At 37.0% G+C, this 24,427-nt stretch overlaps 2 protein-coding genes across 2 annotated transcripts in view; both read left to right on the top strand.

Annotated features, from left to right (window-relative positions):
• The window catches only part of LOC134527461 (folylpolyglutamate synthase, mitochondrial), an 89,059-nt gene extending 65,043 nt beyond the window's left edge, over nucleotides 1-24,016 (top strand). Inside the window, exon 7 of the mRNA XM_063360156.1 lies at nucleotides 19,851-24,016. Coding sequence (XP_063216226.1) covers nucleotides 19,851-20,446 — 596 coding nt within the window. The 3' untranslated portion in view covers nucleotides 20,447-24,016. The remainder of the gene's footprint in view (nucleotides 1-19,850) is intronic.
• On the top strand, nucleotides 12,950-19,659 carry LOC134527460 (uncharacterized). Its single transcript, XM_063360155.1, has 2 exons — nucleotides 12,950-16,223; nucleotides 16,551-19,659. The coding sequence occupies exons 1-2, from the start codon at nucleotides 15,863-15,865 to the stop codon at nucleotides 17,960-17,962; spliced, it is 1,773 nt and encodes a 590-aa protein (XP_063216225.1). The 5' UTR covers nucleotides 12,950-15,862; the 3' UTR covers nucleotides 17,963-19,659.
• Nucleotides 24,017-24,427: the final 411 nt, after the last annotated feature.

Raw genomic sequence — 24,427 nt, 5'->3', positions numbered from 1 at the left:
TTCTCGCTATTACCGTGCTCGCTATAACGGGATTCTCCTTTTAAGTTGAAATTTAATATTCATTTCGATGTTACCTCTTACTCATTTACATAATTAACAGAAATACAAAGTTGTCTGATACGTAAATTTTCTTTTAAAGATGTTTTCAAACATTATAAATTTTATCTTTTCATCTTCGTCGCCGCTGTGTACCGCGTATAAAAATGTAGCCAGCGCTAGTTGCCATCATTCATGTTTGGTTATGTTGATTCCTGTATAGAGCGCACATGTCAAATATTGATATCTTGCTGATTGCATGCAACGTGTGCTCTCTGTCGAGTGCCGAGTTAACTACAATGGATAGCCTGTGCTTTCTCTTCATGTGTACTACGACGATAGTTACGTGTTCCAACTCACGTTCGCGTTACAGTTTTGGTTTTTCTATTTAAAGTTGAACAAAATGTTTTATTGCATGACTTATTAATTTAAATTGTTTGGCTTGCATTTGTATACTCTACTTTATAAATAAAAGTACTTTCCATGCATAGGTTTTGTTTTTTCAAATAATTTTACCTTATAAAAAATTCTTTTTTCGCATAATAGTCGCACCCTTACTTTTCAAACTCGATTTTAGTATCAAATTTGCGACGATCATGCGATAAAACACGGTATTTACGATAGATAAAGGAGAAGCACCATATTACTATCTTCTGCATTTCAAAGCCGTGCACGCATGACTTGGCAACACCGCATGCCACATCAGCAGCTATTAATGCTGCAGCCCTTGTCTGTCCAATTTTTATAAAGTGATTTTTTAGTGTGGTGGTTCTGGTGTAGAAACAACATTCAACTGCCGATTCAGCCTCTCTCATCACCTGGGTGTCCTTGTCCCTCTCATAGTGTCTGTCCTGACGATGTAGGATCTGTACCTGTTCCTGCTGTGCACGCCATCCGTGAAGGTCCTCACAGCCCTTCTTCTCTTTCATCCCTCCTCTCTAAGGTCTGAGTAGGTTCAGTTCCGGTTCTGATTCCTTATCTTACTTTCTTTCTAAATGAAATTATGGAAATTCAACCAGAAGTTTAACCTAAAGAATAACTCTTAAGAAATCTAAATATGTATACGTACATTTTCTGAAAATTTACATTTGAAACTTGCAAGTATTGCAAAATGCATAATTAAAACTCAAAATCTATGATTATGTTTTCTTGTGAAATTCCTCTCTTCTGCCATGATTTTTAACAGTCCTGATTGTTGTGTTTCAATTGATTTACATCTGTGAACGCTTACATTGAGATTTAAACACTAACTGATCATGAATCTGTTTATCCTGATTTAAATTCACAATAGATTTCATAATAATAACGCAAGCTATTGTTGTTATAGAAAATGCATATTGTACAAAAATGTGTTTACACACAGAAATAAACATGTTATGCAAAAAAAAAAATTTTTGGCATTCATTTGACTATATTAGGCCTGTATGAATATCAGTTTTTTAGTTCGAATTGAATATGAATACCATATTATTTGCGAATATGAATATGGAATTAGAACACTAAGAGTGAGAATTAAAATTATACTAAAAAAATTTTTTTTTATGTCTTGTAACAACTTCTGTAAAATTAGACAAATAATAATTAAGTGAATTGTTTGGTAAGTCAGCTTCAATAATTATAAGGAAAATTGTTTGTTAAGATATTAAAATGATTAAATAATACATTTTTTTTTAAATATGCAGCTAACCTGACTTACCTAACTTAACCAACCAACCTTTCATTTGAGTTCCTATTCGCCTTATTTTCCACAACCTGCTACTCCGCATATTGATCCAGAAAATTTTTGCAAACTACAAAACACCTTGAAATCCATTGCTAAATTGCTATCTATTTTATGAAAAACATTAATTTTTTTTATGGTGTATTCCCAAATCAGTGATTGAAAAGCTCATATTTACATATTAAAACCCTAGGTATTCACAATTTTTACGTTGTTAACGGCTGCCAGGTAAAGTGTATATTAGTTCAGCAATATTATTAACTAATTTACTAATTAATTTTATCTGAAATCTTAAACCATTATTTACTTTTGTTAAATATATTTTTGAGTTGCAATGTCTATTTTGTAATAGATGTATACAGCAAGTATGCTGCTACTCTATCACATGGTGTTGGATCAATTGTGACTATTGATTTATATGGCATTGAACCTATGATGACTACTTCTTTTTATGCCCATCTCAAAAGTGTGTCTGTGTTTTTGGTGTTGTAGTGTATAGTTGTTGACATTTTTATTTTTCCCCACTTCTGGTGCATGTGACAAAATTAATACAAATAATATTTGGTTTTCAAGTTCGAAATGACAAATGTGCCATGTTTTGAATAGTTCCCGTGATTTTTCCAGAGACAGTATGAAAACTTTGAATACTTGTTGCGTGTTTATAAAGTCGCTTATTGTTCATGTTTCGGATTATAAAGCTCCATTAAAACATCAAAAAAGGGTATTTATATTGCAGAAAAGTCTTAACTTCAACAGTGAACATTGGTATAAGATAAACTCACGAGGTATGCTATGTCCAATATTCGTAAGGAAACAAATATTCGCTATTGTAAAGTGTTAATATTTGAGGTCGAATCAAATACAAATAGTTTATTATTCGTACACATATTTGAAAATTAGAATATTCGTACAGGCCTACTTTATATTCTCGTAAATCCAATTTTTTAACTAACTTCTTTAAGCAAAAAAATTTACATAAATGTAAAAGTATGTAATGTGAAATTAGCAGTAGTATATAAAAAAAAATTGTGAATAACATGGTTGGCCAGCCTTTTAACATGGCATCATGTTAAAGTCAGTGTTGGAAGTGAAAGATATTATTTTAACAAGTGAAGAGAAAAGTCATGAATGTTGTATTTATGAAATAAAGTTGTTATATTATAATGAGTTTACTGTTTTTCCCGCAAATACAATCTTTGGTTAGTTAAGCGTTACGGATATATAATGTAGGTGATTGCGGTTGTGATCAAACCTTAAAATATTTGACTGCGTTTTCAGGGTATTACTACAGTCAAACCTCTCTGAAACGACCCCTCACGGTTCCCAGGAATATGGTCGTAATAGATGTTTTCAGAATTTTTCAGTTGATTTCAACCCCCCCCCCCCCCCCCCCCCCCCCTTTCCAAACCGCTACTCGCTAAGAAACCAGCCGTATGATGTCAGGATGCTGTCACTCACAATGCTAGACGGCTTTGCTTTAAACCCACTTCAACCTTCATGACAAGAAGTCCGTCGCCCTACAGACCACCTCTAAAGAAAATATATCATAAGACAGTTTATTTTTACTGGTTAGTTTACATGTACATTTTCTGCTTGCCGTAGTTAAATACACTAGAACCCGGATGTCACGAACCCCGGATTTAACGAAGCAGTGATTTTACGAAAACATTCTCAGGAACCGTCAAAAAATTGGACCTTTTGACCAAAATGTGAAAATCAGAAAAAAATTAAAAAAAAAACTAAATGAAAGATTATTAAAATCTGTTAATTTTAACACACTGCGTATTTTTGTGTCGGCTTTAATACTTCCAATAATGTTCATGTAAGAATAACAAAAAAATGATTGGACATTTCCTTTAAAAATATGGCAGCGGTAAGTTCTGCAACGTGAGTGGGCGCACACGAAGCTCGCCCGGCTGGCTGACGGCAGCGGCTTTATGACGCCCTCCCCTCTGTAACATTCTTCAAGGCTAGCTCACACAAACCATATAGTGTCCTCCCTTATAACACCCCAACTTCCCTCTCCTTTGAAAAACCTTCAGTGAGAAAATGCTCATTTCACCCTCTTTTCTCCCGTAAAATTGGGCTATTATGAATGGGGTACTAAAGCGGTGAGGGAGGGGTAAGATTGTTGTAAATATTTTCGGAACCCCTCCCTCCCCACCAAACATGCCCAAAAAAAGTATGTCAAAATATGTCACTTTTCACACCAAGTTCGAGTTCAGTCATCTCTGGCAAGGAATTTACAAGCTTTCAAACTTAAATATAAATATATTTTAATACCAAGGGTCCAACAAAAAAGAATATACCGAATAAAATCAAGCTGCTGTCACCAAACAAAGCATAAAACGGCCCAAAGCGTGGTCGCTTCGTTATTGCTCGCGCGAGAGGCGAGACGTGGAATGTTAGAAGAAAGATAAATGCGGGGGAGACAGACGGCAGCCAGTGTGTTTCCTGTGTGGGGAATAAGTGGCGTAGCCTTTTTTTTATGCTGGGTGAAGCGACCTTTTTCTATCAACCCGCGGGAAAAGATAATTGCTTGAGCTGTCAAAATAAACATCGCTGCGGTAGTTAAAACAAGTCGAGGCGGGCGTGCATCCAGTCGGTCGCTGTGTATATCTACTCGAAAAACATAACATCTCAATTCATAACAAGATTCCTTATAACCTACACGTATTGCCAGATGTTTTCAGCCTGATCCATGCAAGTTCTTTAGCCACGTTTTGAATGAAAACAACTGGCGGGCCGGTGTTGTGCCCTGGTTTGCGGACACACAAAGCTTTTATCAATTTGCTGACAGTTTTAATAATTTTTTACTCTTGTTAAAATGAAGCAGATAACATGATTGTTAACAAGTATAAGCAGCATCTGAGATCGGCCGCAGCGATGGTATGGGGAGAGGGTGAGCAAGGGAGAGCGAGCGGCCGACTACCATGTTCACACGCTGCGGCCGGAGTGTTTTTCCTGCATTCTATTAATAGTAATTAATATTTTAATGGTATTTTATTTATTAAGTCATAATGCACAAAATTGGGGAAAAAAATTTAAAAACCTGCATAAGTCATCAACAATAGTTCACAAATTCAAGCCAGAAAATATACCAAATTGGACTTAAAAACTAAGCAAACATTGTCAACTGATAGTAATCAAAATCAAGAGAAATCCAGCAGGTAGCTTTGCCTTAACTGCTTACCACACTAGACACTCGCAAAAAGCTAAACGTAAACACGTTGCCACAACTACCTTTATTTGCACCCTGCCGGCAAAGGGATGTGGAATGGGGGTTGTCAAGCGCTGACAGCGGTCGACAGGAAGTGGTATCTATTTTTAGATATGCGCTGCCTACGGCAGTACAGTACTCGGCAAGAGAAACGCAGTAACACGCTACTCACCACAAGAAACTTATTTTCTGTCCGATTTTCTTCGGATTTTCTGCAATTTTTTCACGGTTCCTCGAAATCGGGTTGCAATAGAGAGGTGGTCGCAATAAATGGGGTCGCAACAAAAAGGTTTTACTGTACTAAGCGAATGGCTTACTGGCTGGAAAATACGCAATTGAGGCAAGAATCATTTTATGTAAAGGACATAGGATGATAAGTATAGTGAATAGGCCCCAGAAAGATATTGTGTCATCTTTTCAGGGTATGTTGGTACTAATAAGATTTGTTGATTTTGCTAGTTTTAGATCACAATCTATTTTGGTTTTTGAATAAATAAAAAAAAAATCAGAAAATAATTTTTTTCTCAAAAACGCTTAACTGATTTGAATTAAATTTGGATAAATTATAGAGGTATATAAAGGTTACATTCAGAAGAAAATAACAGGTCATAATCTTCATATTGACCCTTTGAAACAGGCCATTTTTTTCCTTAATTACAGTAAACTCCCGGTATACCGCGCCCCGATAGATCGCGGAATCGGGTATATCGCGGGTCAAACCATGTCCCCCAATCAGAAATTAATAATAATAATAACACAGTAGAACCTCGTTAATTCGTGATGGTCGGGACCGAGATAATCACGGATTACTGAATTTCACGGACTAGCGATTAAAGCCCGGAAGGTCTTGTCAAGCTTCTCAGATACCGGCGTGCAGCTGGGTTAAGGCCAAGGTCATATGACGTAACATCTACCGAGGCTTACTGCGCCATGGCAGCAGATGGATAAAAAATAGTAAACTCTCATTATTCGTGTTAATTGGGACCCGCCGATGCCCGGCTAATTAAAATCCTGTAAAAAAAAAAAGTAATAAACCCGGATAATCCGTTCACGGTAAAGACCGTCTTCGAATTAGTCTCGGCTTAAAAAAATACGGCACTGCCTAGCCATTAGTTCACGGTCATTTACAACAGCCGAAGAGAGAAAGATAAGATCGTGCTGAACTTGCACACATTAATTTTGGGTAGCCCCCCCCCCCCCCCCCCCTCCCTCTCAATCTTCCCACTTCGTCCAGCCGAATGCCAGCCAGACACGTCACTCGCCAGGCGCCTGCCGTGCGTTGGCGGGTGGAAACAAACAAAGGGAGACGGGAAGCAGAAGTCAAGACATCCCCCTCAAGTTTAAAGAGTGACAAATGTGACAGCTGAAAGGGGGACGACACAAAGGGTCGGTACAAACAGCGTTGCAGAGTTTGGCGGCCCATGCGAAGGCTTGCAGTGTTTGCCGGCCGCCGGCCCGCGTGACGTTAATTTTAAGCGCTGACAATTTTTACTTCTCTTTTTTTTCTGCACTTTTAAATCGTCCCGGATTATCCGATTCCCGAATTAGCGCGTCACGGATTAACGAGTTTCTACTGTAATAATAATGGAATAAATGATTGACAGCCGATTAGGATAATTTTGCGTTGTAACTCACAAACTAAGCATCGGGCAGAAAAAAGCCTAGGCGTAGAAAATGTCCGCAGTGAAATTCTAAACAAGATATCTCCGTACATTATTCCTCTATCTTGTAGTGTTTTCAAATTATGATCCAATCCAGACCAGTGTTATTTTCTGAAACATTAGTTCTTAACATTTTTTTTAACCCACAAATAAAGCATCGGACAGGGGACCCGATAAAGCCTACCGTCCAGCGACATTATCCAGCGTGACTCGGCTGGGGATTGATTTTGGATAGGTTTGGTTGACGGCAAGCGCTGGGAGGGGAGAGGCGAGCCGAGAATATGCGACCAAGACACCCGGGTAGAGCGGTAGACGGGAGGAGTGGAATATAAGCGCCAGTGATGAGAGGGGCGATTAAGCCGAAAGGGGGGAAGTCTGGTGACCTTGAGTAGTTCACTCATTTCCGTCTGCACACTTCTCGTGGTCACGTGTGTTGACAAGCGGAGACATATAAATGTTTTGTTACAACTTGAACCTACAGACGTAATATTATTCGTTGTATTATACACGTTCATCTTTTTACTTTGGTATAATGTTTTAACATTAAATAATAAAGTAAATCAGCTAGCGTAATTTTAATCTTTGCCGAGGAATTCCCAGTGGTCCAATACTTACGTGAACCATACTGTACCACTTTTGCCGTGAGGTAGTAAACAAGCCCCGGATATGTTTATGTGTAGCGGCCTCCCGACCTTTAACCAGAGGCTGGGGAATATAACACTTGCCGATCCGAGCCACACACACTCAGCAACTCGACAAAGCGTTTGATGGAATAAGTAAAGACAACGTTTAACAGACTTTTTAATACGGCGCCACTGATTGCGCTAAAATTATTTTGGCGCAATTTTTGTATCCCACATGTGACCATTTATAATTTACTGTAAGCATGGATAACAAAGTTTAACCACTTTACACGATAGACGATTCTTTATTTTATATTGTACGAATGCTAGAATAGTTTTTCACGTATCTGCTGCATACTTCTGCAAAAGACACGCTATTTGTAAGTACGTAAATCTAGAATTTTTATTTTGTCAATCAAACTCGGTACTTTGCGATTCATATTCGGTTTGAAGTATTACTATGGCCTTTCTATTTAGAAGACTTTGACCACAAAATCGTGTGTAACCGCACACACTGCACTTACTTTGTTACGGACGCTCAGACGAAGCAGATACTGTGGCTGACACCACGAGACTGGCAGCAGCTTGTGTGCCGCACGTGTGTATGGCGGCGTGTGGCGCGCTCGTAGGCCGTGCGACAAACTGTGCGCGGCATGCGGAAAAATAAAAAATAAAATTCAACATTTAATATTTATATTTACAATTTATTATTTTTATTTTTTCACCCGCGTTTAGTGAAAACTGCGGATGCAAAGTCCGCACAAAGGCGGGCCGTCTATACTGTGCGTGCTTGCCGACCTATTAGAACACAGGCGGTGTTTTATGCCTTTTGACCTTGGTCACATCGAAACATCGCGGTTATGCAACAACGCGGGTAAAAGTTATGTCCCCCGACAACCGCGTTAAATAGGGAGTGTACTGTATTTTCTTTTTTTTTTTATGATAACATTTTTGTACAGTTTTGAAAATAATTTTTTTATGTCTCTTTCTATTTAGAATAACCTCTCAAATCCATAACTTAATTGAAAAGGTATGCCATATTGAAAAAAAAATTCAATTTTTTTTATATAAAAATCTATTTACACCTGCCTTCAAAATAACGCTGTTTGTTTAGTAACGATGCCAATTTTTGACACATTATAGAGGTTTGTAAAGGCTATACATAAAGCTTATACTGTACTCAGTAGAAATTAACGGCTCAAAATCTTCATATTAATCATTTGAAACAGGTGATTTTTTCCAAAATAATTCCATTACATAATTTACACATAGTTCCACAAGTAACAGCATTATCATTTTCCTACTGGTAATGCAAAGTTAAGGTTAGGAGTTCAAAACAAACTTTAAAAGTTCTTACAGAAATATCATATTTTGTGTTTAAGCCCCGGGCACACTTCGTGTCCGTAGTACTGCCAAGAAAAACAGTCCTTGGGACGACTGTACACAAAACATTGTAACAGCATCGTGGGCCTACGCCAACATCTCCGGTCAAAATATTCTAATTGCCAAGTGTGAAAAAAAGGTTGAAAAAAATATGGCACACCGCAGACCTCTAGATGCTAAATTGTCACTTCATGACATTTGAATTATGGCTCTAAGACACTGAACAATGCACCTTAACTGGTCAATATTCAACCTGAGACTAAAGATGCAATACAACTACGCCCAACCATGTAAGGGCTGAAGGGGATAGAAGGGGGAAACAGCTACCTGGCTCCATCAGCCAATCACAACACAGCTTCCTTGTACAATGACACAGTATCAGATAAAATACATTGCACTTATATCTAGGTGTTTCTATAAAGCATACACACAATTATAAAGTCTTTTCTCATTGGCTGGCATGAAAACCCTAGTAATGTTACAGCCTCCCAACAAGGGAGCTAACACCTGCCGATTTTCCCATCATTATTATTATATATTAATAACAGTAAAATAAAAGGGCACCCTGACCTAGAACTTAACCTAATCAGCTGATCGATCTGGAAAACTAAAAACACAATATTTATTCCTCTAAAAAATACTTATAAAAGTTGGGGAGGACAGGGTCAATAAGCTGAGACCCGGTACACAAAGAACTCGTAACTTTGGACAGATGAATTGTCCGACCTATACTCAGGGGTGACCATTCAGTGGGTAAATACGGTAGTATATATTTTCCTTTAACATTTTGTGTTAACCAATGTTTTGAATTAGCTGAACCCTCTGCCTTCTTAATTTACACGGATAGACAGGAGTTGACTGTATAGACATATACAAACATTTATACACACACACAGCTCGTGTTCGAATTTCATTTTGAGAATAAACATCTTAAAATAAAGATAGTGTCAAAACATGGTCCACATTGTGGACATAATACCCTGGGCTTTTTAAGTTGATACTGGCATCATTTGTTAGGTAAAAAATTATTTATATTTAAAAAAAAAGTCTCTGTTTCAATGTCTATTAAGATTAAAGAAGAATAAACTTTCCTAAGTTTTTTTAACAAGAACAATTATTTAATCTATCAATATTTATCCCAGACCCCGTTGTTTACTAAATGCACATTGGCACTTAAACCACTACCCACACGACTAGCCACTAGTGCAGCATGTAGGCGCGAGGTTAACTTGCCCTGAAAGCTACTGGCCTTTCTCACGAGGGTTGGTGCCGAATGCTCACTTGGAGGACATTGTAATATAAATAAATAATTGTACTATGTTCAACAGCAATAGAATGAACAAGTCTGTAGAACATAATGAACATAATGTTTTTAATAAGCTTATAATACCAAAAAATTAATAAATAAAATAGCTATTTTAGTAAAATTAAAAAGTGTAAGGTGCTTGATATCAGTTATCATCTATCACTAATGACTATTGGTTAGGATAGAGTCATTATGAAAATGACTTTGTTTTCATTAAAATTAATTGTTTTATTACTTGATTCTTCATTTTAGCTTATTAAAAAATTTATGTTGTATAGACATCTCTTTCATTCTATCGTTGTTGAATGAAATATTATTTTTATCATTTTTTACATTTTAGTTCATATTGAATTCAATGTTTTTATAAATTCCTCAAAATGCACCACAAAAGCAATTTATAAAGACCTGTAATTTTTGGGGGCAATTAACCTCCCCTTCCCCTGAGATTCGAATGGTGCCCGAAGGCCATGGAAGTATGTCAAAATGAACGTACTTCAATTTTCCCAAATTTAAAAAAAATTCGGAGGCAAATGACTTTCCCCTTGTTGGGGGGGGGGGGGGGGGGGGGGGGGTGGAAGTTTGAGGTCCTCCAATGGCTCGGAAACACTACAAACCAAAGAAAATCGATTTTTTTAAATTTTTTAAATTGTTGTGGCACTGACCCCTCCCCCCGAGAGGAGCGGTTGACTTGCTCTGGCCTCATGGTTACACAAAAAGCATGGTTATTGCTCGTGCTCATGGAATTATTGTATTGTCATTGGTTGTACAACAAAAGGATGAGAGCTCTGTCGAGGGTCGGCACACATTATCTTTGATGCTCACAGTACTCCACATCAGGGCCGTTTTATGAGAATCCGAGGCCTGGGGCAACGATATTCGGAGGCCCCCCCCCCCCCCCCCCCTTTTTTATTGTAGTAATAATTTTCAGATATGAAAAACTCATATTTGCATTGACATGTATGTATGTAATAACTAACATAAAAAAGGACAAGAAGTACCATAATGAAATGCAGCCTGTATACGCCTGTATATGAAACATATTTATGCAGGGAAAACAAAATAATGTATAACAACAAATTTTCTATTTGAAATGGGGTAATATTTCATAGCCAACACCCACCCCCAATATTTCTCTGCTTCATTTACGAAAGTCTTAAATCGTTCTCAAATATTTACACAATCTTATGAGTTGCAGATCCCAACCAATCAAAATTACATATTTATTAACTCACTTTGCAATAAACTTCTTCCTTGCCTTTTTAGCAGCAAACAAGTTAATGAGTCCATCAAATGAAATGCGGTTCACAAGATCATATTCTGTAGAAATCACCGCTAACGAGTTTAATCTCTCTTGTGACATGGTAGATCGGAATTGATTCTTCAGAACTGACAGTTTTGAAAATGATCTTTCACTTTCACAGTTTGTGATTGGTAGTGTCAAATACAAGCGCAGTGCTATTGCTACATTTGGAAATACATTAATTATATCACTGTTATATAAGTGCTGCAAAACCTTTTGTGGAGTGAATGATGTAATACTGTCTTTAACTTGTTGCTCTCTGAGAAATGATGATAAGTGTAATAATTCATTTGTAATAACAGGCTGCAGATCCTTTCTGTATTTTCTGACCAACTCAGTAGCATTAGATTTGAGTTCATCTTCACTTGCTGTAGTTAAGTTACAAAGAAACCCAAATGTTGAGGCAATATCTTTGTAGGAAGCAGCTCTCTTCTCCAGTTCCATGCGGAGCTTATCAGAAATGCATAGAAATGTGGAAATTCTGAAATTATCGCGGGATGTTACAACAGTTGAAAGTTCGTCTTTTCCATCCAAAAACTTTTTATTTTTAGAAGATCTAGTATCTACAAAAGTTTGTAACACATGGTTGCTTAGTTTTGTTGCTTTAACTTCAATTTTATAAAAATTATTTCGCATATCGGAAACAAAATCTTTCAAAGAATTCATTAGTTGATGACCAGTTAAGACATCGAGTCCAGGCTTCTGTAGATGCTTGGTTACTGCACCGAATATTTCCATAATGTCGTACCAAAATATGGCCATAAAAGCAAATTCTAAATATTGCATTTTCTTCATGAGGGAGTTGCTTCCTTCCTTGTGACTTGCGTTTCATTTTTGTCGTTGAACATATCATTAAATGCACAGAAAATCTCATCACAATGAATGACGAGAGTTTTCAATGCATCTTCTCGGCATGACTGCCTTGTTTCCGACAAGCTCTTGACAGTGATTTTTGGCTTTCCGCTATTTCCTGTGCTTTCCGAAATAACTCCTTCAAGAACTGACCACCTGTGAGTGGAAGCAGTGAAAAATGAGTAGGTACAGCTTTTCTAAAAACAGAAACAGTTTTGTTGCATGAATACATTCACCAACACTGTTTTTTCCTACTAAGTTTACTGAATGTGCTGCACATGGAACATACAGCACAGCGCTTTTAGAGTACAGGTTACAACTTCACTTAAATTTCTTCCTGTGTGGCTGTAAATTGGAATGAAACACAAAAACCTTTCCAAAATGTTACCGTTAAGGCAGTATCTAAATACAAAAGATAACTGATCTGTATGGGAAACATCAGGTGTAGAATCAACTATCAGTGAATAATATTTTGCCTGTCTAATCTCATTTAGCATGTGTTTCCGAACTTCGTTGCCCATTAGCTCAATGAATTCTTCACATATATCAGAAAAAAGATACGATACATGACCTTTTCCTTTGTTCCCATGTATCCTTAAATGGTCCTGTAAAAAAGGATCAAACTGAGCAAGGAGTTGCAAAATTCCTAGGGAATTACCATTACGAGGTGGTCGAAGTATCTGATTATCACCACAAAAAGGAAGACCACGACTGCACAAAAATTTTACAACTGCCACTACTCTAACAAGAACATTCTTCCAGTAATTTGTCTCAGTAGTCACTTGTGCATCTAAATGTGATGAAATTTACATTTTCTTATTTTTTCTGGAAACCCATTTTAAAGAACATGCTTTATGTTCAATACTGTTTTCATGCTCCCTCAATTTTTCTTCTGTTTTCATCCAATTAGAGAAAAGAGAAAACCATTTACAAATTTTGATAGTTTAAAATTACTGAAAAGTTTGCACGCAAAGCAAAACACATTTCCCGTACATTTAGAGTACAATAACCATTTTCTCTCCTGTCGCTCTCAATTTTCAAGAACTCCCACAAATGCAGATGTTGTTAGTTTACGAGTGCATTTTGGATTTTGCCTAGCAGAAGCTGTGTAGTCTCCATTATTATTACTAAAAAAAGTCCGGCCCCTTATCAACACAATAACTACCGTATTTACTCGCATATAGGTCGCCATCGCAGATAGGTCGCACCCATAATTTGAGGTCTTGAATTTGGTATTTAAGATTCCCCCCATATAGGTCGCACCGGTAATTCATTACCGCGCCGTGCGTGGAGAAAGGTCATTGTACTCGATCAGCTGCTGTTATGGCGCGCCTGCTGGCTCTCTTTGTTCACTGAGCTGCGCATGCGCAGTATAACTCACTCAACGCTCCGCCCAGACTCGTGACCTTGCATCAGCAGCCAGCCAATAGATGCGAGCTTAGCGGAAAAAAATATAAGCTCCACCTCCCGTGTACCAGTTTTGACCAGTTCTAATACCAGTTTATTGGTATACGCACCAGTTTTCTCGCTGCAGTGACACGTTCAAGTTTACGTCCATCTTGATGTCTTGATACCAATAATTAATTAATTACGATCCCCAGAAATAAATTGTTATTTTAAAAAATATGTGTCAACTGTACAATACTTCCGAAATTATAAAATACGTATAAAACAGTTACCAAGAATCCGCTCATTTTATCTTGTGAAGTTTGTCTCGTACCAGTATTTCGGCTAAGTTGTGACATAAATACAGTATCAGAACTTACAAGCAGCCACGTTTGTTTATACATTCGTGAGTTTACGTTTTTCCCTCGTGCCTAGATTGTCTCCTGCTATAATTACTCGGAATTTTACACGCCTAGGCTTAAATTATTATATGTTAAGAAATAAAAGCAACTTTTCATGTTATAAAATATGTATATTTTGCGATTTAAAATGTTCATTGCCGACTATAAACGTTACGTTTTTCACGATGTTTTTAGACCTACTAGCTAATCTTATCTACTCTTACGGTATTTTCTGGTTGTTTATGGTTGTTACGTGACGTAAATAGCGGGATGGAATCGATTTTTGAGTCGTAATTTGCGTGAAAGTATTGTATTGGACTAAATGGGAACTAAACGGGACCTGAAGAATATAGTGCAAATAACGGGAAAACGTAAATAACGGTAACGTAAATAAGGGGTTTCGCTGTATGTGTACATTGTAAATAAATTTGCCTATACCTATATAAACTTCTTTTTCGCATTTTAAAGCAAAATATTGCAAAAAAAAATTCTCAAAAATTTTTAAATTTTTTTTCTTCACATATAGGTCGCACTTCATTTTTTCCCCATCAAATCTGGTACAATTGCCGCGACCTATATGCGAGTAAATACAGTAATCATTTCGTCAGTGATATTGCCAGGCCATGCCGCAGGATCTTGCTGGATTTCTTCTATTAACACTGCACTATCAAACTCTACACTTCTTTCAGTCCTAGCACAGTTTCTAGAAGTTATGGGAATTTCTGGAGGTGTGTTATGTGTTTACAATTATCTATTTTAGTTACTTCTGTGTTTTCTTTAACTTTATCAGAGCTTGAAAGTGGTAAAGTCCAAGGCAACTTACCATCACAATCACATGGTTCTAGTGTTTGAGGAGGTTCATGGTTCTTTGTGAAGAAGGTTGTAAGTTTTGGAAGTTTGTTTATTTCTTCTTGTTCTCTTCTTTTTGCTTTACGTTTGGAAGCACCACTATCAAATTTACGTACACTCATTTTGTGACATTATTATAAAACACAACCAATTAGCAATTATTATCAAACTAAAACTCTGGTGTAGTATCAAGGTCTGTGTACATTATTCCCGCCTGATGGACTTCTCTATTGTTGAACACAACTACCAACATGAACATCATAAACAAGTTCGTATGATTCATAAATAGGGACTAGAAAATTTCGCGATCGCGAAATTTTCACGAATTCGCGCGAAATTAAGTGCAAAACGCGAAAAATACCATTTGTTGCGAAAAAACGAAATTTCTACGAATTTTAACAAACTATGCGCGAAAAGGTTTATTTATTATAAATTTAGTATCATAATCATAAAAATAAGTCGCAGTCACACGCATCGACGCAATTCACAAACAATATGTTCGTTTGAATAAAAAAATGTAAGGAAATAAATGTCCTAACCAAAAAAAAAACACGAAGGGTAAAACTTATAATTAATTATTATTATGTATTATAATAATTTGCGATGTTAATCATTGCTAAGTAATTTACGATTTTCTATTTATTAACTAACATCCGCTTTAATATGAAACACTTAACGTGACGTTGATTCATTTTAATTAAATAAAAGTCCGCCGGTGTAAACCATTCCTTTCGCCAGTCATCGCAGCCATTTTTTTTTGTTGCTATGGCCTACGGATAACGCTCCTAGCCAGTAACTTAAATTCATGATTAAAATTAACACGCCATTGAGTGGGACTTCGGGACGTAATTACGGAGAACATAATAAAATTACTTAATACATCGGGCAAAAAGTGACGGTAAAAAAAGATAAAATTATTTACATGGAGACTGCGGGAGATATAAACACTTTTATTTTTAATTCCTTGGGATCCACGGAAGAAGAAAAAAATTAACTTGAAAGAGAATAGTTTTCACTGGTGTGCAACTGCTGCTGTCGTCATGTTCACTTTGGCTTCTACTCCGACGGGCAAATCGGCAAGTTAACAAGATTATTAATTGGATAGTGACTAGTGAGTGAGTAAAAATGCGGAATAAATTAAGTGCAAGGGATCGAGCATTTCAGTATAAGAAGGAGGGGTTTTACTGTACAGATAATAGCACGGTTATGTGTAAGTTTTGCAACACGAAAGTTTCGTGGGATCGAAAAGACACGATTGAAAAACATTTAAAGTCGGCAAAACACGTGGCGTCATTAGCAGCAACAAAAGAAGAGACTACAAAACTACAAACATCAGTTGCATCATGCTTTAATAAAGTTGTCAAAGACAAAAAATCGGCAGATTATCTTGGGAAACGTGTCACAGAAACATTTGTAAAGGCTAACATACCACTTGAGAAACTTAACAATGAACACATGGTGAACTTCATGAATGAATTTATTGAAGGTAAGTAAAAATTCAGATATAACAGGTCTATTGTAGTTTGCAATACCGGACCGTTTTTAATGTACTTGAACTAACCAATCATCCCCACTACAATTAACTTTTTTTTAAAAGTAGCTGACCTAACCTAACAAACTTTTGATTTTGTTTTCAATACCTGAACGAGTGTAGTACTAACCTAGGAAATAAAACGTTTTCCTGAACTACAAATGTCCAGTATTGTAAATTGCAATTGACCCAATATACAACAACAGTTAACTTGAAGTACATCGTTATGCCAGTAAATATGCTAAATGGTGGTCTTAATTTTGTGGAAATTTTTTTTTTCAGGATCTGGCGCATTGCCTTGTGTAAAGACACTGCGAGAAAAGCACCTTCCCAGATTAAATATGGAAAGGGAAGAAAACATCAAGGAGAAGGTCAAAGGAAAGCACCTTGCGGTATGCTGCGATGAAACAACAGACAAACAAGGTCGGTGTGTTTTCGTTATAATCTTCAAGATTATAGAAGCCAGTCACCAAGTTGAAATCGTAGTAGGTGATGTCCACATTCTTGAAACAGCTGATGCAAAAAGTTGTTCAAGAGCCATTCTTGATTCTTTGAACAAATATAACATTAGCTATGACAGTGTCCTGGCCTTAGTATCAGACTCAGCCCGATACATGGGGAAGTGTTTTGACACACTTACCAACTTGATGTCGGACAATGTTGTAGTGATTCAGTGTTGGGCGCACAAACTCAATCTGATTTTGAATGTTCTGGGAAAGCACCTTCCTGAACTTCAAAATGCCACTTCCAAAATCAAGAGTGCGTTCCTGAACACTCGAAAGAGAAAGCATCTGTTCCGGCAATTTCTGGATGATAAATATGAAGCTGGAAGGGTTCCACTGTTCCCAATGCCAGTCCTCACGAGATGGTCTTCGTGGTACGAGTCTGTAGCCTATGTATCCGACTACATAGAAGCTATTGTTGAGTTCATGAAGAGTGACGACATAGCATCAGTTAGCAATGTTGGAGTTCAGTATTTGGCAAGTTTGTCACAGGAACAGGTCCTTAATGTTAAGGTGCAGGCTGCCTTCATCAAAGAAACAGCAAAGGGAATTGTTGACTTGACGAAGTTGTTGGAAGGGTCGTCATATCCTTGTAGCAACATTTTGTGTGGTAACCTACGCAAAGTTGAGCAAGTTTTGCAGCTTGCTGAAGCAGGAAATTTTGGCGAAGAAACAAGTTTAGCACTGCAGTCGTGTGGAAGAGATGTTTCAAAAGCTCAGGTTAAATCTGCCTTAGTAAAAGCTGCATCACATGGATACACTAAGCTGCTAGCTTTAATTTCAAGTGATCCTGCAAGTCATCTTTATTCTGAACTGAGTGTTTTTGACCCTGCACAGATTTTAATTACGGAAGTAACAAAAGATCTTGGTAAAAAATTGAAGAAAATGGCATTGTTCAAGGACTGCGATGAAAGTCAATTGCTTCAAGGCTATAAAGAGCTTCAGTTCTTGGTGAAGAAACAGTTAGGAGACAAAAGTGATGCATCACTGGATTTGATTGCAATATTATTGTCTCTTTCTGTAAATCATCCAGAATTTTCTAAGGGTGCTTTGAAAAGTGTATGGTTGCCATGTGCAAATGCAGACTGCGAACGATTTTTTTCTAAGTACAGTTCTGTTCTAAGTGACCAACGACAGCGCCTTAATGCTGAAAATGTAGCTATTCTCAGTGAAATCTATTTTGAAGGTTGAACACTGTTTTAGTGTGTTAGTTGTATGCCATGTCTATGTGTTTAGTGTTACATATGTATTCAACTTTGCAGCTGTAAATATTATGTATTGTGTTTTATGATCTGTAACAAGCAGGAAACTGTGAATTTTTTTGATAAGAGCATTACTAACAAATATAGAAGCTAAAATTATGTACAGATATTACGATAAGTAAATAATAATTTCCTCATTGTAAAGGCTTTAAGAATGTTTTTACAAGTATCTCAGTATCAATATATAATGTTCATATTAATTTTGACTGTTAATTTTGGGAATCCACAAAATAATCACATTGGTGAAAACACCGAAATGAAAACACCGCTTTTAAGAATTCAAACCACCGCTTTTTGCACTTTCAAAACGACGACATTTTCCAGTCCCTATTCATAAACCAACAAAATCATTAAAAGAAATAAAATCATTACTGCAAAAACAATATTAATAGCCTTAAAATCTCAATAAAAACATATTTAGTTGCACAAATAGATTAAAACAGGGACATTGATTGTTGTTCGTCAATCTTACATTAAGAAGTTTTATGTGTAAATTAATTACATGACATCTGTTGGAACTAAAACGAATCACACATCACATTAATCAACCTCTCGAATCGAACAATAGCACCCGTAGCGCCACAATCGCTGTTGTGATATGTAATGAATTCGCTCGCTTTGTCCGCACCACAGTAGTTATCGGCGACCGGCGTCAGATGTCGGTGACTTACTCAGTAGTTATAAATAAAACCATACAAGTTACAGCATGGTGTGGTTTTATTGTGGAATCATGCTTTACAGAACTAAATAAATAGGTATCTAAATTTAAAGACAAGTTATTATGAAGCCAGATATAAAATGGGAATTCACTTTAAATAATGATATATTTTTTTAATAACATTTGAGGCCCCCTAGAATGTGAGGCCCGGGGCAAATGCCCCTTTTGCCCCCCCCCCCCCCACCCCCACCCTTAGATGCGGCCCTGCTCCACATGCACATGGTGGACATAGCATTGGTTAACACAACACAGTAGCGCAAAACCTTGTGGTGTGGTCCAGCAAATGAAAGCATATGTTAACATAAAGAGTGATCCAGTAAACACTATTTTTGAGAAAATGAATATTTAGTTGAAAAGGGCCAGGACCCATCTCACTGGGCGAGGGAGGGGGGTGCCCCACTGACGTCTGACTTTGTAATACTCCTCAAAATGCACCACAAAAACAATTTTCAGTGTACTGAAAATTTCAGGGGCAATTGACCCCCCTCCTTTCCCCCCGAGCCTCACCTGAAGGGTCTGAAAATGCCCAAAGACATCAGGAGCACGTCAAAATAAAACCTACTTCAATTTTCCTCCCTTTAAAAAAAATTCAGGGGCAAATACTAGGGATTGGGGAGGGGGGGGGAGCTCAGTCAAGCCTTAGACAAGTTTTACACCATGCCCTGGCCTCTTAGATTGGAAACACTTTAAATCAAAAGAGAAACAATTTTTGAAATTTCCAAATTCTTGGGTGTTGACCTTCGGAAGGAGGGGGGGGGGGGAGGGGGCGCGTCTACCCCCGAGCAAATTTTCCACCATTCTCCGGCCTCAATGATACACAAAAAGCATGGTTATTGCCCATAGCTCGAAAGTAGTGGTTTTTTGCCCATATGACCTAACCCCCCCCCTTTCCCCTCCCATTCCTTTCTTCAGGTCATAGTCATGAAATTATTGTATTGTATTGTATTGTCGGATTACATACACTTGGAAAGTTTAAAATCGATACGATTTCCGAAATTTGGTTACATAGTCACAAGTGAAGCTAATGAAAGCGTATTAAAAAGGAAATGCATTATTATAATTAGTTTATTTTGTTGCAATGAAGGTGGTGTGTGCTCAGGAGGCGGGGCGCGGCAGTCCGGGAGCTGGTCGGGCGAGTGGCCGGTGGCTGCGGCTGCAGGCTTCCCCGTCGCGCAGGCCACGGCGCGGGGCTTGAGAGACTGTCGCTGGCCCGGCCGCACCCAGGTGCTGGACCGGGGGCGGGTGCGCTACTTCCTGGACGGGGCCCACACGGCCGAGAGCATGGCGCTGTGCGCCGCCTGGTTCCTGCGCTCGGCCTCCCCCTCCGCGCGCAGGGTCCTGCTCTTCAACTCGACCGGCGACCGGAGCGTGGCGGACCTGCTGGCTCCCCTGCTGCCTTGTGCATTCTCGTGCGTCCTCCTGTGTCCCAACTGCGTGACGGAGCAGGTGGACCTGAGCTCCGACCAGGCGGACTGCTTGGTGTCCCGGGAGCAGATGCTGGCGCGCTGCCGGCTGCACCAGGAGGCGTGGCGACGACTGTGCGGGGGAGGGGAGGTGCGTCAGTATGGCTGCGTGCTGGCGGCACTGTCGGAGATCCGGCGTGAGCAGGAGACGACACAGGTGCTGGTCACCGGCTCCCTGCGCCTGGTGGGAGCCGTGCTGAGCGTGGTCGACCCCGAGCTGGCCTCTAGCTGATTTCTCGCACCCATCCCTGGAACACTGACAAGTTCAAATGATGAGTGATGAAGTTACAGTGTATGTTGTTGATAATGCCTGAGAAGTTGCATCCAGAAACGTCAGGGTGCAGAGCTATAACCACAACCACTGTCTCACTGTGTAAGCTACGTTCAGTCAGGAAAGTAAGGGTGTAGTGCAGTGCTGATGCCAGATGACAGGCGTGCATTTAATAATCAGCAGGGTTATCTGATTAGTTAGGCCTGTGGGTATATTAAAATTTTAAAATACGGAATAACTTATTATTTGTATACCTCAAATACTAACACTTTGAAATAAAGAATATTTGTTTGCATACACATATTTGACATACCTCATACCAATGTTCGCTGTTGAGGTTAAGTCGCTTTATACCCTTTTTTTATGTTTTAACGTGAATTTATAATAAAAAATATGAATATTAAACGTTTCAATCATGCAACAAGTAATCAAAATATTTTTCACTACTGTTTTGCTAAACCATAGCGGAAAAATTGAGTGAACGATTCAAAACACTATATACAGTGAAACCTCGTTAATAAAATACCGGTTATTTCAAAGTTCGCGTTTATTCGAACACTTTTAATTCCCCTTCAGACTGGGATAGCATATTTAATGTCAATCAATACGGTTAATACGAAATATTCGTTATTATGTATTACGAAGTAACCTCACGTCCGCTCACGTAGTGTACTATTGTTTTATTATCGGATAAACCGAATGAAATTTTAGAACAAGAATCGCACACTTTAATCACGTGCACGCAGCTTCACTATAATTCTGTTAACGGCAAATAATTTGTACGGTAAATGGTCTACAGTCAAACCTCTATCTATCGAACTCGCATGTATCGATTGTCCGTGTTTATCATATACTTTCTACGGTCCCGGCAAAATTGCCATACAACTAAGGTTAAAAAAGTCCGCTTGTACCGATGTTCGAATTATCGTTTTGTCCGCATTGATCGTACAAAATATGTGGTCCCGTCACTATAAATTATAATAGATGATCGTTTAACCATAAAGATTTTGCAGAAATAACCATTTCTTAGAAAGAAACCGTCATAAAAACAGTAACGATAGTATACAGTAGTAAAAATCAACTTGAATCTGCAGCCAAGTAATGGAGCACGTAAATATGAAGAAAAGACAAATGAACAACAACTTACGAAGAAATTGGATGATGTACCATAACTACAGTACAAACCCAATTGTTATCCTAAGATAATTACCATAAAAAGAACTAAAGATTCTTTGTCGATACCATAATTACTACAGAAGCACGATAGCTACCACATTTGCACTACAGTTACCGTAACAACCGAGATGTATATTTACCGTGACGGTAATGTATTTATTTATGACATATTAAAAATAAAGAACATTGTTGAAAAAAATAAAAGGATGTTAAACTTTGATATGTACGGTTGGCACATGTTGCGAAGAAATAATGCGATCTGAAAGAATGCAGTACTACTACGAAAAGCGAAAAGGGTAATCGTGGATTTTTAGGTTATGGCAGTCTCTCTCGTTTTTCAGTAATATCGGCCGAAAATTAACAAGCGTATCGGAAGTCGGCAGAAATGCCGATTCAACTAAATATTGGCAAAATCGGCTTCTTCAGTACAGCTCAACATTTGATGACATGAGTAAACATATTTCAGACTTCAGGATATTGAAAAAGACTTTAATTTCCATGTAGATTTATTGTGCGTATGTTTTTTTCTGCAAGTGTAAATTGAATTAAGTAAAATACTTCCATTTTTATTTATTTTTCAACTGATTTAACTTTAATGACAAGTAACTGATATATTTCTGACGCTAATTTTGAGGTTGAAATATTTTTTAAAAATTCTTAGAGTGAAGTCCACTTCAGCATTAATTGTCTTGGAAAATGTTCTGGCTGCTAGTGATGTAGACACTGATGTCTTGTCATCCTTCGACAAACTTTGCAATGCAGTAAAGGACATTTATGCAACTAAAAAAATACAGAAAAAAATCAATGAATTTTTCAAGCCTCTTTAATTCTCTATTTGACTAATTTTCGAGAAAAAATCAATACTTGATTTTGTCGATTATTATTAATGTGAGCATATGCACCTGTTAATACAAACCTCGTTAATACAAACTGCAAAATTTTAGGTCCCTTCAGGTTTGTATTAAAGAGGTTTCACTGTATTTGTGACATTTCAAACTTGAAAACAAACTATTATTTGTATTTGTTTCATCACACATACCAGCAGTGGGAAATAATAAATAAATAAACATCAAAAACTATGACGACAACACAAAACACAGAGTCTTCATTGCTGCGGTCATTAAAAGAAGTGAATGCCATAGTTTCAATGGTGTATAAATCGATAGTCACAATTGATCTAACACCATGTGACACAGTAGCATCTTACATGCTGTATGTATCTATGATGAAATAGAGGTTGCAGCTTAAAAACAAAATAAAAAATATAAATAATTGTTTAAAATTCCAGGTGAAATTAACAGAAATTGCATCTATAATGTTGCTGAACTAAAATACAGTTTGCCTACCTGTCGTTAACAACAAAAAGTGAATAACTAGGGTTTAAATATGTAAATATGAACTGATTTAATCACAGATTTGGGAATACAGAATTTAAATTAAAAGATTCTCTTTTCATTATGAGGTTCGTGTAAATTTTCTGAATCAACATGCAGTTTTAAGTTTAGCAAGTTCTGGAAAATAAGGCGAATAGGAACTGAACTGAAATGAATAGTTGGTTGGTTTATTAGGTTAGATTAGGTTAAGTCAGCTGCAAAATTAAAATATTATAATAATGATTTAAATATTTTAACAAATATTTAGCATATAATTATTGTAGCTGACTTAACCTAACCAAACCTTTCACTTAAGTACATTTGTCTTAATTTCCCAGAAGGCACTACACTACACATTTACTTTTTCTGTGTCTATATATTTGTTACATGATGTGAAAAAAAATTTTGTGGGATTCTAATTCTTATTATTACTATTCGAATGAGAGAATAATTTGATTTAAACTTTATACATACACATATATATATATATATATATATATATATATATATATATATATATATATATATATATATATATATATATTCGCACAGGCCTACTTATCAGACAACATAAAATGTATATTTTTTTATTAATAACATAATTATTTTGTAACTCAAAATGTTAGTACCTTCTTAGTTAGGAATAGTAGCTCTTGGGCCTATGATGTAAACAATGTGGTTTGTTAATTTTTTACATCTTTGTATTTGATGTTAGGATGTTTTATCTCATAATGTTACTATTTAAAACTTTTATATACCTGTTTTTAAATGATTTAGAGGTATAATTAATATAGTAAAAATATTTGTATGGGTGCAATATTTTAATTAAAATAGTTGTGAACAAACCTACACTCATGGTTAGAAAACAAATAATTAAAAAACATTAATTAGTATTCTGTTTCCCCCAAACGATTCGGGGCATTTCTTTGGTGCTGATGTATTTCATTTTTACACTATTAAAATAAAAAAAATTCTTAGTTAATTAGGGATCATTTTAATTTGGAATTATTGTGAAACCTAATGCAATTTAGATTCCACATATTACAGGAATTTTAAAGGACACGAACAGGATTTTATACTGATTTTGATAGCAAGCTTGATATGTATGCAGTAAGTAATTTCCTGAAAAATTATTTTGAGAATCTTTAAAGATACTTTTTTAAGTAAAACTTCTCGATAGCTACCCTACTAAAAAATTGAAAATACAACATAAAACAACATGATGGTAATAAACAAGATTTTCTGTTGTACTTAATCCAGGAATTGGCCGCTTCTGTAATAGGGCAATTTTTTTTGTTTCTGTGGTTTTCTATTGAATTCTTTACACTCAACCAACAGATGTTTTTACAACAAAAATAAACCATACCCATCACAAACAATGAAAAACACAAAA

The sequence above is a fragment of the Bacillus rossius genome, chromosome 1 (genome assembly GCF_032445375.1).
Source record: "Bacillus rossius redtenbacheri isolate Brsri chromosome 1, Brsri_v3, whole genome shotgun sequence".
Classification (NCBI taxonomy): domain Eukaryota; kingdom Metazoa; phylum Arthropoda; class Insecta; order Phasmatodea; family Bacillidae; genus Bacillus; species Bacillus rossius.
This window is presented reverse-complemented; position numbering and strand designations above follow the sequence as displayed.